Source organism: Acomys russatus, chromosome 14 (assembly GCF_903995435.1).
Source record: "Acomys russatus chromosome 14, mAcoRus1.1, whole genome shotgun sequence".
NCBI classification, from domain to species: domain Eukaryota; kingdom Metazoa; phylum Chordata; class Mammalia; order Rodentia; family Muridae; genus Acomys; species Acomys russatus.
Window position 1 is genome coordinate 32,749,395 of NC_067150.1, and position 14,364 is coordinate 32,763,758.

Consider the following 14,364-nt stretch of genomic DNA (forward strand, 5'->3'; position numbering starts at 1 on the left):
TTGCTGGGCCTTGATAGTCAGCCTCCTCCAGAGGAGGAACTGGTCAAATATGGGAATAAACCTTGGTGGCTAGCTTTAGGAATGTTAAGTAATCTAATGGTTTTTAGCCAGGCAGAAGGAATGGGGGGGGGGGGGGAAGAAGGGCAGGGCCTATCAGAGCCATGCTCGCCTCCAGCTGGCCAGAGTCCCTAACACAGATGACACACCTCCTCCGGCTCTCTCAGCTCTCCACTGTGGGTGGCACATCCCCACCCTATCCCATCCTCTTCTTCAGAGTTTGCATTCCAGAAGGCCTCAGAGTAAATGACTACTGTCTTCTCTAGGTGATGATGCCCAGCAGTAGCAAGGAAGCAAAGCAAGAGAAAAGGCTGGACACAGAGATGCATATGTCTTTAATCCCAACACTCTTAAGGCAGAGGGAGAAGAAATGTGGGGCTAGCCTTGGCTCCAGAGTGGGATCTTATCTCAAAGCAAAAAATAAAAAGGCAGGAAAGGAAACTGGAAGAGGAAAAGGAGAGCAATGCCCCAGACCAGGTCTCTAGACAAACAGAGGCTACCTTGCTTCATAGAGCCTGAGCTCTGCCAAGGATCGTGACACAGAAAACAGACCTTGTGGTCTAGACCGGTGGTCAGCAAGCCTAAGGTCTGCTTCTGTCACAGGCGGCCTGTTGTTAGATTTTGAAAGCTTAACTTCATTTGAGGCTCTTACTTCTCCTCTTCAGTTTTATCCAGGGGGCTTGAGGCAGTTTGTTCACCTGCAGGATTTTCCCACAAGCCATTGTCTCACAGTATGTCCAGTCCATCCCTTACCCACAATGCTCGGGGCCAAGAGGACCTCACACTCCATGCACTATCAGTTTGAGGTAACTGCATGTACATCAAATGAGATTTCTGGGGGGAAGGGACCCAAGTCTAAACACACAGAATTCACTCATGTTCCATTCCTCATAGGCATAACCTGCAGGTCATTCCACATATGTTGGGCGCCTCTGTGCACTGAGGCCAAGTGTAAGATCTGCCACTTGAAGCATCTGCTTTATGTTCAAGGTTACACATTTTAGAGCATTTCTGAGTTTGGGTGCTCAGGTCAGAGATGCTCCGCTTGTGATATAAAATTCTTTGAACTTCGCGCCCCCTCCCCCCAAAATAAGACCATTCATTGATCTGTCATATTTGCATTTCAAACTCAAGTTTCCCTCATTGATCATCTGGTCCTATCATCTCCTCCTGTCCAACGTAGCCCAGGCTGGCCCTGAGGTTGCTATGTAGGTGAGGATGGCCTTACACTTCTAATCCTGCCTCCATCTCCCAAGTGCTAGAATTACAGTGCTACAACTCTCCTCACTGACATGGTTCTGAGGAAAACCAGGGGCTTTGTGCATGCTAGTCAAGCACTGTGCGAAGTGACCTCCATCCCCAGAGCACAGATACATCTATACTTTGCACTGCATGTACCACACGGTGGTGAAGTTTCTGTCTTTCACACTCGAGGGCCGGTGCCCCATGGAAAGAGAGATTCTATCTAATTATATCTGTACTCCCAGCTCCTGTTATAACTAGCTTTCACAGCTGCCTGCAAATATGCAGCGACGTGTCTCTACTTTTTGTTTTTCTGAAGTTCACATCACACAGGAAACTTCTCACTAACAGGCTATTAGAGGACCTTGGGACACTTACTCTGTGTTCCCAGAAGGTGATGTAGGGATCCGCCGCCCCCTCCTTTGCCTATTGTCACAGGTCATGTTTACTAAGGCTTGAGGAAGATGAGAAGAAGAGCAGTCAACCGTGCCATGGCTGCATGGTCAGAGATGAATAAATGTAACCAGACAAAAAGGAGAAAGGACAGACAGGTGGCACTTCCAGGAGAGGTTGAGTGAGAAGTGAGTCTGTGTTCAACTCTCCAACAGCCAAAAATAAATAGATAGACAAAGAAAGAATAAAAGGCTGCAAGGCAGCACACCTGTGATGAGCACCTTACTGCATCTTATAATGTCTGTAATCCATTTATTTTTTTTTTTTAATCCCAGCACTTGGGAGGCAGAGGCAGGTGAATCTCTGTGAGTTCGAGGCCAGCCTGGTCTACAAAGTCCAGGACAGTCAAAGCTACACAGAGAAACTCTGTCTCCAAAAAAAAAAAAAAAAGTGAGTCTACAAGTGACACAGGTTGGGGACTCCCAGTTGACCCTGCATCGCTCTGCATATATCTCTGTGGCTGAATGCATTGTACACAACGGCAGCTATGGAAGCACACTTCCTTCCTGCTCTTGAAGTGCTTCCTTCCTGGGACAAAAGAATAAACATTTAGAGTGAATGGTGAATGCTCTCCGTAAATATTTCTGAATAGACTACAGTCTCCACGGAAGTAAGATTCTAAACAACTAAGCTACCTGATTCCCAAACAAGCTCCCTCCAGCCACACGGCTACACCTGAAAGCATGCAGCTGCCACTGTCCATCATGTGTGCCCTTAGCCTCCCCCGGGGCATCCTGCAGACTGCTATAGACCTCAGGCTGGTATTTCTTTCAGGTTCTTACCCTTGCACAGAAACAAACCTCGTCCTGAGAGAGTTCACTGCCAAGGCTGCTTTATATCCAAGAATATTTATGCTTCCACAGGAGCCAGGGACCGTACCGGAAAGCATTATATAAACACCTGGCAACGCCGCAGAAGGGAAGATGTCCCTTTAACTGAAAGGGTATCCCTGAATCATTTGTTGACCACAGGTGCCAGGCTGCAGGCAGGACCTCCTCTCTCATTACCCAGCACTTTGGTTGTATTTTGTGGGAAAGCAAGCACATTTCGTACCAATTGGAAAATTACCCTAATGCACGCTCATTAAATGACACCCCATGGCTGTAATTGCCTCATATCTTTCTTTCTTTCCATTTATTTACTCTTTGTAATATCAACAGTCCTAAAGAACTCGTGTGTGTGTGTGTGTGTATGTGTGTGTGTGTGTGTGTGTGTGTGTGTGTGTGTTTTCACATATGTGTGCATGTGGGAGCCAGAGGACACCCCTAGGTGTCATCCATCCCTCAGCAGCCATACACCTCTGTTTTGGCAAGGGTCTCCCTGGGAATTGGAACTTGGCAGTTCATGACTGGGCTAGGCTGGCCAGCAAGCTCCATGGATCCATCTGTCCCTGCCTCCCAATACTGTGACCATAAGTGTGTATCACTACAGCCAGTATTTTATGTGGGTGCTAAGGTTGGAACTCAGGTTCTCAAGCCTGCAGAGCAGGTGCTTAACCAACTGAGCCATTTCGTTTCCCTACACCCCTGAGGAATGCTCTTTGACAATAAAGTGTAGAAAAGAAAACAAAAGCGAAGGCACAAAATCCAAGTGCCCTGGGATAGAAAAGAAGCCACAAGAATGTCCTGGTACTATTCAAACACATTTGTTCAAGTCGCTTTGGAGCCACCCAGGTGACTGCAAAGGATCTAAGAAATGGCTGAGTTCCTTTATAGTGGAACCACTGAGGCACAGGAAGGCAAAGGACATGAGTCTAAAAAGCCAAGAAAGCCAGTTTCGTTTTGAGTAAGAATGGTAAAGCTGCCTGTTTGCGTCCTGTGTCACTGTGACTGGTCTGCTCATAAGATGACAGTGCCCAAAGCCTCTGGACACAGCCCAGGAGACATCCACCTGCCTGGCCAGGGCCACTGGCAACAGTCTGCAGCTGCTTGCAGTGCTCGGGAGTGAGAGTGGCTTTTCTTCCACTCCTCAGAACTTAGAGGGATCTTGTGGGCACAGGAGGTGCTCATCCAAGACACCTTGTCTTCATAAAAAGTAAGAGGCAAGGGATAACTCAAGTCATTAAGGAAGAGGACGTTAGAAAAATGGTATACTGGGCAGACAAAGGCAGGAGGGACTCAAAATAGATAAATAAAGGGGTAGGCTCAGGGAGAGGGAAGAAGAGAGGATAACATGTATGTGCCCTTGGGAGATAGCCAATGTCACAGACAGACACACACAGACACACAACACACAACACAACACACACACACACACACACACAGACACAGGACAGAGAGAGAGGTAGAGGAGGGAGGGAAGAAGGAAGAGAAAGAGAGAGAAATTAGCCGGACGTGGTGGCGCACGCCTTTAATCCCAGCACTCGGGAGGCAGAGGCAGGCGGATCGCTGTGAGTTCGAGGCCAGCCTGGTCTACAAAGTGAGTCCAGGATGGCCAAGGCTACACAGAGAAACCCTGTCTCGAAAAAAAAAAAAAAAAAAAAAAAAAAAAAAAAAAAAAAAAAGAGAGAGAAATTAGAGCCGGCGTGGTGGCACACACCTTTAATCCCAGCCCTCGGGAGGCAGAGGCAGGCGGATCGCTGTGAGTTCGAGGCCAGCCTGGTCTACAAAGTGAGTCCAGGATGGCCAAGGCTACACAGAGAAACCCTGTCTTGAAAAACCAAAAAAAAAAAAAGAGAGAGAAATTAGCAGAGAGATTCTCCTGGAAGACTTTGGGCAAATTCCCTTTCCAGTGGTCCCTGAAAGATTCCCCCTTAAAGAAGACAAACGTTTTTAGTCCCAGTGGGTACTGCTACCACCCTTCTCCTGGCACTGACTGTGTCCTGTCTGGGGCTGTGCAGAAAGGCACAGGAGTCTGTTCCTGAGTCTCAGTATCTGTCTGACTGTCTGTCTGTCTGTCCTTGTCTCTGTCCCTGTCTCTCTGTCTCTGTGGGGGGGAGGGAGGGAAGGGGAGGGGAAGGGCTAGGGAGAGGGAAAGGTGGGGGGAAGAGAGTGAGTGTGCATGTGTGTTTCTGTCTCTCTCCCTCAAGACCTCAAGTCTGACTCCATTTGAGTGTAATCAGTAGACAGCCATATGGTACCCCATCGGATCCCTGAGCCTGACCATCAATCACAGCCAGCAGCTTGGGTGGTGCTGGCTCTGCTCTGCTCTGCCTCTGCTACTTGCTACTTGGCCTGGCACTGCTCTGACCCTCTGGAGGGAGCCAGGCATGAGGGAGCAGAATGCAGTACTGAGAAACACCGCTGGCCTCTGCCCATCTACTACGGTGTATCCCAGCTAAGAGAGGGGCAGGGAAACATAAAGGCACAAGGTAGCCAGGCACCCAGGCAGCACCAGCATGGCCACTCGAGTGGCCATAGAAACTGTCCCATTACACAGTGGGATGAGGGAATGCACTCTCTCTCTCTGTGCGCAGGTATTGGTGCATCGCACAGGCACGACTGTCCCTTTATTACTATCAGAATTTTATAATCTGAGCTGGGCTTGGTGGCACACACCTGTAATACCAGCTTCTCAGGAGGCTGAGGCAGGACAACTGCCTCAGACGAAGAGCTTTAAATGGCAGTAGGGGCTGGAGGGTAGTCCAGACAGGGAAACTGAGGCCTGGTGTGTCTAGCAACTCACCCCAAGCTCAGCTGGCTAGAGGGGCAGGCCTAGGACTCAAATCCAGGAATAATTTCATATTGCACATCAAGACAGGAGGAAGGCGGCAGATATAACAGGGTCTCTCCAGGCTCCAGATGCTAACACAGAAGGAAATGTCCCTATGTGCAATGCCTGCTGGGGGCAGACAGATAAAGACAGCTGCCAGATGCCCACGGAGGGAAATGCCTGGTGGGATGGCAGAGGTTCCCACAGAGCCAGTGTCCTTGGCTGGAGTGGCTGTGGCTGGTGGGAGACAAAGCAAAGCCTTTAGCTCCAAGAACAGCTAGCCAGAGGCAGCTGGAGTTCAAGGTAGCCAGATGCTGTGACAAGTTCAACAAAGGACAGTAAAGCAGGTGATCATCCACTTCCCTAGCCCTTGGTCTTCTGGGCCTATTTCCCTCATCAAAATTTCAATTTCTGAGACATAAAAGTGGTTATGTTTGAGAATCTGCTGTGTCATCGGCAATGTGGTCTAAAAGCCTAATGTATAATTAGAAATTAGGGCGTAACGGTGAATTTTCATACAAGCTGCGTTCAGGGTTATAATTAGGCCAACGGCCCATTCACACGCCTCAAGGTCAAGCAAAAGAAACTAACTACTGATACACAACAGAGAATTCTGAACACACACACACACACACACACACACACACACACAACATATATATATATATCTTGATTAAGATGAGCATGGTAGCACATGCCCACAGTCACTGCACTTGCAAGATCGAGGAAAGAAGATCCAAAGTTCAAAACCAGCCTTAGCTACACACCACATTTGTGGCCAGCCTAAACTACACGAGCCTCCCCTGCTCCTGTGCCCCCCGTCCCTCTCTCTCTCTCTCTCTCTCTCTCTCTCTCTCTCACACACACACACACACACACACACACACACACACACACACACACACTCACTGGAAACTAAAGATGAGTACAAGAGTACATCTTATGCAATACCACTTACAGGTAAGTCTAGAAAAATGCCAACTAAATCAATACGCAGACCAAAAGCTGGGCTTGAACTCAGGAGGAGACTGCTACAAGAGGACACAAGAAATCTTTCACACTGACAGAGGAAAACTTTCCAGATCTGGTCTCTCGGTCCACCCTATGGGTGCCAGAACTGAACTCAGGTTGTTAGGCTGGACGGCAAGCACCCTTCCCTACCAATCTGTCTTGCTGGCCCAACACAAGAAACTGTGGCCACTGGGATTGCTGCGTGTTCTTGCACTCATCTGTCCAAGTGCTTCAGTCTTTAGCAGTTTATCACTGTTCAACAGACTTTAGAAAGATGCCCTGCTAGCGTCCTTTTAAAATTGCAATCTTTGTGGGCACAGAAAGTTCACCGGGCTTGAAGTTTTAGCCCGAGGCCCATACAGCAATAAGGACACCCCCCGCCCCAAACTATTGTGTGGCCATAAGCAAATAGTCATGACAGGACTACTGTAAGGCTGATGATATTTAATTCACACATGAGTGCTTCTTAAACTGCACAGTAACTCACACGCATAAGAGAATGTTGCACAAGCACACAGTTTCAATAGGTTGCCTTGTCCACCTGTTAAGAGCCCCTCAGTGCGAAGTGGACAACTGTTATTTTTCTATCTAAGATGCACAGGGAAGTAGCTCCCCACCCCCAGGTCAGAGTTGGCTACATTTCAGAGATGCTTGGTTGGCCAAGTGCTTTCAGGGGATCCAGTGTCAACCAACAGGTAAAAAAGAGAGAGAGAGCCAGAGAAAGTAGATACTTTAATGCATGGCCCTGCAAGTTGTCCCTCAACTGCCCACGGAGCCACTTTGGGCTGCCTTTATCTTTGAGCAGTGAGGTGTAGCTAACTCAGCGTGCTGCCTGCCGCCAAGTCCCAGGCGCTTACTCCAGCACTCGGCCACTGTCCCACTCTTTAACTGGACAAAGCTCAAATATTCTCAGATGAGAAAAACAAACCTATCCTACCCACCTGTGGTTCCACCAACAACCCCCATCTCATTTCCTTCCAATAACGCAGTATTACCAAAATAATCGTGAGTTTCCAGGCTCTGTTTTTCCCAGTTCTTGCCCAGATTAACAGGGCAGGCACTGCTGTGTACAGAAGCTGATCACAATGTTGGGGGAAAGAGACTCAATGGGAAAGTAGGTGATTCCTGTGTCAGGTAGATGCTGGACTAGAAGCTGGGATACTGCACTCTCACAAGGTCCTGGAAATACTTTCCAAGACTTTCATTGTTTTGTTATTTGTTTCTCTCATAGTATTGGGGCTTGTGGAAGCTAGGCAAATGCTCTGCCAATGAGCACACCACCAGTCTTACCTATCTCTCTTTTTATTTTTTCAGTCATTAGGAAATCCATACAAGCCATTATTGTTTTTAACAAAGAATGTTCTAGCCACAGGCAACCTTAAAGAATAAAAATAAGCCAACTGTAGTGTACCTACCTGTGATCCCTGTGAATGGAGGAAGTTGGACTGAGAGTTCAAGGCCAACCTTAGCTACCCAGTGAGTTTGAGGCCAGCCTGGGCTACATGCCTCAAAACTAAAATAAGCAAGTGAAATAGTAAAAGAACAACACAGGGTTGGATGAGCGAAGAGTCCTTAGGTTCAGTCACTCGGTGACTTGCTCCAAGGCACACAGTTAGCCTCTAGAGACAAGCTGAGCTGACAGCATCTATCCTCTGAGGATGGAGTGGACAACGCATAGACAGTGATACCCTTGACTGAAGTCCAGTGGGCACAACAACTACAGGGCACTTCCAACTATCCTCAGGACCACTCAGGCTGCCTCAGGACTCTGCCCACCAATCACTCTTCCTTTTCCTTCAGACCAACCTTACCAGTCTAGAGGAAGCCAGGTTTCTATTTTTAGAGCATTTAGGCCAGCACAAAGCTAATGAGCATACAAAGAAAAAGGAAGGGGTGAGCCATACAGCCTTGGAAAGTTTCCTCCTAGAGGCCCTAACTCTTCCTTATCTCATTCTTCTCCCCTTTGCCCCACCCTGGCTCCCCAACATACCACCAAGTGCAGCACTAGCAGATCCCTCCTCAGCTTTGAACTGAAGCTTATGTGGGGTGACAGAGCCCCTGGGGAGAGTGACAAGCCCCAGAAAACATACCCGGAGGTCACCCTGGTTGGCCCAGCCTAGCAGTCTGCTGCTTTCAACTCTGTCAAGCACTTAACAAGCCTGGGCTCATTAGGAGCATTCCCCTGAGAAAGCTCCAGCAAGGCCCTGGGGTGAAGTCAATTTCAGGATGACAGCAGGGTACAGCACAGATCAGAACGGGACCTGGGCCTGCTGGCCTGTCCTCTCCGTAGCCATCCAGAGTCCAGCCCCTGTCGCAGGACAACAGACCCTATTATACCCAGAGGAGGCTGGCTAGTAGCCCCAGCTTCAACTGTTCTTTTTAGAGGGTTCTTTTCTTCTTTTCATAACCTACATCAAGACCTTTCTGGACGGCAGGGACAACATTGCTTGCTCCTGCCCATTCCTCCCTCCAGGCTGGGGGCTCTACAAAGTGTCTCTGGTCAGGTAAGTCTTGCAGGCTTCCTCCTCTGCTCTCCATACGAAGTTAAAAGCCTGCCCTCTGAAATCTGAAATAGCTGCCTCTTACTGACCTGAGTGAATCGACTAAGGTCAATGGCAGACACTGTGTCGTTAGGGTGAGACAGGGACCTCGATTCAAGCCCCCTTTGGGGCCTTGTTTGGTGACACACGCCTATTATGCTACCACTTCGGAGGGCAGAAGAAGCAGGAGGACCAGGAATTCAAGGCCAGTTTCAGCTACATATCAAGCTCAAAGCCAGCCTGAGCTGTAGGAGACCCTGTGAAAGCCGGGGTGGTGGCACATGCCTGTAATCCCAGCACTCAGGAGGAAGGGGCAGGAGGATCTCTGTGAGTTCAAGGCCAGACTGGTCTACAAAGTGAGTCCAGGACGGTCAAGGCTACACAGAGAAACCCTGTCCCCCCAAAAAACCCAAAAAACAAAAAACAACAAAACAAAACAAGGGGAGGGGGAGACTGAGACCCTGTGAAAATAAAAATAAAGCTGGGCGTGGTGGCGCACGCCTTTAATCCCAGCACTCGGGAGGCAGAGGCAGGCGATCGCTGTGAGTTCCAGGCCAGCCTGGTCTACAAAGTGAGTCCAGGATGGCCAAGGCTACACAGAGAAACCCTGTCTCAAAAAACCAATCAATCAATCAATCAATCAATCAATAAATGAAAATAAAAATAAAAACAAAACAAAGCCTGCTCAGGGTATTGAATTTGATCAGATGACACTAAGAACACCATTCCCTTTTAGGAGAAATTTAGCTAAGAGTAATAAGCCTGCCCATTCCCTCACTCAGACCTCTGTTCCCTTTTGGGTAAAGCGTTAATAACAGAAATAATAAAAAGCTGGTGAAAGGCTAAATAATGATTCTCCAAAAGATATCTATGCGCCCCCCCCCTTTTTTTTTCCTTTTTGATTTTCCAAGACTGAGTTTCTCTGTATGGCCTGGGCTGTCCTGGAACTCACTCTATAGACCAGGCTGGCCTCAAACTCAGAAATTCACCTGCCTCTGCCTCCTGAGTGCTGGGATTACAGGCATGTGCCAGCACTGTCAGGCTCTCTCTTAATCCCTAAAACTTGTAAACCCTACTTCACATGACAAAGACTCTAGAATAATGATGTTATGAAGGTCAGGGATGACTTTGAAATGGGAAACTACTCTGGGTTACCCATGAAGACCATAGGGCAGTCATGCACATTCATGGAATACTACTAAGCCATAAAAAAAAACCCAGAATCTTGCCATTTTCTAATGACAAGGGTAGAGCTGGAGATGATTATATTAAGTGCTTGCCATCAAGCTTGAAGTCATGAGTTCGACTCTTGGGGCCCATACCCCATGCGGTGCAAGAAAAGAACTAAACTTTTTTTTTTCCAAATCCTTTTTTTTTTTAATTTCCAAAATTTCCCTCTGTTTGTATTTTCTTTTTTTTTTTTTACTTTATTTTATTAATTTATTCATATTACATCTCAATGGTTATCCCCTCCCTTGTATCCTCCCATTCTTCCCTCTCTCCCATTTTCCCCTTACTCCCTTCCCCTATGACTGTGCCTGAGGGGGACTTCCTCCCCCTGTATATGCTCATAGGGTATCAAGTCTCTTCTTGGTAGCCTGCTATCCTTCTTCTGAGTGCCACCAGGTCTCCCCATCCAGGGGATGTGATCAAATATGGAGCACCAGAGTACGTGTGAAAGTCAGACCCCACTCTCCACTCAACTGTGGAGAATGTCCTGTCCATTGGCTAGATCTAGGTAGGGAACTAAACTTTTATAAGACATCATGTGACCTTCACATGCATGCCTACACACACACACACACACACACACACACACACACACACACACACACACACACGTATCATAAGAAATGCCCAGAGGGTTTGGTGCAAAGAGAAGATAATTAAGGGTACAGACTGGATGGAAAGAAACGGGGTACAGCCAAACAATTCCCACCAGCAGCTGTAAGAGCAGGATGGATTTTCCCCTAGAGCCTTGGGAGGAAGCACAACTTCACCGACACAGTTTTATCCCAGGGATACCAACTTTGAATATCTGCCCTCTAGAATATGGAATAAGTCCATTTCTGTTGACTTAAGCCATTCAGCCGGTAGCCATTCATTCCAGCAGCCAAAAGAAACAAATATGGTACTACCACACAGTGCCTGCCTACTGTGTGCAGAGAACTGCTCTGAGCATCTCAGCTACACAGCATCCTAACAGCTCTTCCTGTGAGGCCTGGCAGTGCAGACACCAGGCCTGGGTTTGAATCTCTGCTTTCCCCCCTAACGACTGTGACTCTAAGTATTTTGTGCAACCTCTTTAAGCCCCAGCTTCCTAGGCCATAAAACAGGCTTGGAGTGTATCTTCACTAAGCTGCTAGGAGGACAAGTAGGTAAGGAAAATAAAGTGTTTCCAAGTGTCAATCATATGTAGTCAGTAGTCTTGCTATTGTGTGACCTCAGAGATGAAGCAAGATCTAACCAGGCCATCAGCCTGGTCTGTGATGACCTGAGCAAGCCTCTGAGGCCCATTGCACGAGACAGACTGAATATCAAATAGGAAAATCTAAGGAGTCCACTGAAGCACTTCTTCCTTTAATCAATGTGGGTCCTAGACGCTGGTCTCACATCAAAAATAAATAAATAAAACGGCAGCTGCCTGGAACTATGCAGTTCTACATTTGGACTCTGCTCGGGGTGTCATGAGCCCCTAGATTTCCATCCATCTTCAGGACTTTCTATGGAGGACCCTCACTTGACAACCCCTGCAGGACCCATCCCATCTTCTCCCTGTGTTGTGCTGAATTCAGCCCTTGGGTTTTGAAGTCAGCAGGAAGCAGGTATCTTGGTCCACTGAGGCCTGTCCTAGCAGGCTGGCTGGGGTGACACATTCCTGAATAGGAGTCTGCTTTCCTTAGACTGCAGCCAAGTTAGTACAGAAACGAGGCTCCCAGGAAGGCACCTGGAGGTACCGCCTGAATGAAAGCAGAGCAAAGAACGAACTTTCTGATTAAGTCCCCCCCAACTCTTCAGTTTATGCGGTGTATCTGAAAGCGTAAGAGAGCAGCACCTGCCACCATCCTGAACTTTGTGTCCCCACCAAGGAAAGCAAGCCAGGGGTTAACCAGAGAAGGCGACGAATTTCTATCAGGAGGGGTTCCAGCCCCCTCCACTGGAGTGCACAGCTCCAAATGACTCCTACTGTGGCAGCCGGGCGCTGGCAAACTCCGCTCTTCCCAGAAGACTACAGCGACAGCCACCTGCGCTCTCTGCCCTCTCTAGCCCACCCTCCTTGGAAAGGAAGGAGGAGGCAGGAGGGCAGCTCCCTTCTTCCCTCCGCCCCGCATACTTTCAAGCACCCACAGCTTTCTGTGCTGCCGTCACCACTGACGAGAACCCTGATCCCCTGGAGGAATCACTTCTCCTTCCCATTCCATCCTCTCTATCAATGAACACGCAGTGACACCCACGCTCCCGCTCCTCCCACTCCGGAGGGAGCCTGAGCTCAAGAGCGACATCCGGAGCTGGAAGCCGCTGCAGCGGGGGCGCCGGCCACCCTGAGCCCGCTGCCCCTGGACTTTTCCCCAATCACCAGAGGACCCCATACCCATTCACCCCTCCTAAACTGGCTCCGCACTCTGGTTGGATAGGGGATCCGAGTCCTCCAAGGGACTCACCTCTCCCAGGTCTTAGTTTTAAGAAACCTCTGGGGAGCGCGCGCGCGAACCGCCCAGGGCTACCCGCGGAGCCCGGGATTAGAAATCTGATGGCCCGGCCGCCCCGCATCTTCAAGCAAGCCCCTAGCCCAGCACTCTGGCCGCCAGCGCGCCCATCGTGTCCCCCTAAGCAAGTCTCGGCCAGCGCCAGGACGGCGAGCCGGAGCGAAGCCGAGGGTCGCGGGGCCCAGGCGGGTGACTTACGCGCGGGCGCGAGGGAAGCCCATGGACAGGAGGACTTCCAGCGCCGACCCATGCTTGACTGTGCCCGGGCGCTGCAGGCGGTCCCTGCGCGGGGTGACTTTGCTGTACAGCTCCTCGCGCGCGGCCATGCCGAGGACTAGGGTCGCGGTGTCGAGTGCCCACTCAGCGGCCGCCCATCGCCGGCGCGCCGGAGCCGGGGGTCCCGGGAGGACGGCGGGGGCGGCGCTCCCAGATCCTTGGGCGGAGACTGATGCTTCCTGGAGAGGCCACTCAAGCTCGGCGCCGGCCAGCGGCTGCAGCGGATCCGACCTCAGCCCACGGGGCCCAGGAGTCCCAACGCTGCGCCGCTGCAGCCTTCTCTGTCCTCCGCGCCCCCAGCTTCTCCTCCCTGAGCTGTCCGAGAATTTGCAGTGAGTAATTTTTGAATGGATCAAAAAGGAAAAGCAGCCTTGTGGGCAGGCCCTGCCTCGCCTGTGCCGGGCCCCGCCCCTTTCTTAAAGCGGCCGCGCCGGCCCATGCTGGGCTGGCTGGAATCCCGCCAGCCATAGTAGGGATTGCTTCTAGACAGAAGGTCTCCAGCAAGGAACTAGGCCAGTGTGCTTCGTTTCACAGAACCTCAGCTCTGCCCTTGGCTTGCATATCGACCCATCTGGGCCTCGAGGCTTCAGAATAGCCTATTTCACGTTTCATTTGTTCATTGGCGAGGTCAGCAATGGAAACCTACTGCAGGGATGGATGAATGAGAGGACCAGAAGGCTAAGCCATAAGGCTCTGGTAGAAAGGTGTCACTTCAAACAGATCTTACAAAAGTTACAAAGTTGTTACATCACTGTAGGCCAAGTCCCCCCACAGCCCTCAGTGACTGACTGGACAGCAACTTCTGGAAAAATGTCTCTGGCTCCAGAACGTGTAGGACCTGGGAGGGCAAAGGCAGCCAAAGGAGGAAAGGAGAAGAGAAAGGGGAAGAAAAAAGGGAGGGGGGCAGAGAAATGAAGGGCTAGAAGCTAGGAGGAGAAGGAACAGAGAAAGGACGCTAATTATAGCACTTCCGAATGAAGCGGAGTGTCCACCTTGTCAATAAAAGAGTTCAGAGATGGGATCCCTGCTACACAAGAGCTACAGTGAGCCCCACCACCCTTGCACCAAGCAAACCCCACCCCCACCTCAACAGAAGTCATTACTGCTGTCGGCCAAGTCTCACACCATAAGCTTGGCTGAGGAATCAAAGCCTGGTCACTGAGAGACAAAGCCATTGTCCTCAGTCAGGAACAGAATCCCCATTTGGTGTAACAGAAGAGGCACAGATCTTCTTTGGCGGTAATAATAATAATGATGGTGCCTAACATTTATTGGACCCATTTGTATGTCAGTGATTGTGCTAAGCATAATGGCCGAATTCACTCATAGGCCTTTTACAGTGCCCTGGAGGATGCCTACCTGTATAGCCTGTTTTTTGGGTTTTTTTGTTTGTTTGTTTGTTTGTTTTGTTTTTTGTTTTTTGTTTT

General features: G+C 49.6%; 1 protein-coding gene across 2 annotated transcripts in view; it reads right to left on the reverse strand.

The window, feature by feature from the left end:
* Positions 1-13,317, reverse strand: part of Ubash3b (ubiquitin associated and SH3 domain containing B) — a 140,896-nt gene extending 127,579 nt beyond the window's left edge. Inside the window, exon 1 of one of the 2 annotated variants that reach the window (XM_051156238.1) lies at positions 12,860-13,317. In XM_051156238.1, coding sequence (XP_051012195.1) covers positions 12,860-12,987 — 128 coding nt within the window. In that variant the 5' untranslated portion in view covers positions 12,988-13,317. The remainder of the gene's footprint in view (positions 1-12,859) is intronic. The other variant, XM_051156237.1, reaches the window with a different exon arrangement.
* Between the last annotated feature and the right edge of the window lie 1,047 nt (positions 13,318-14,364).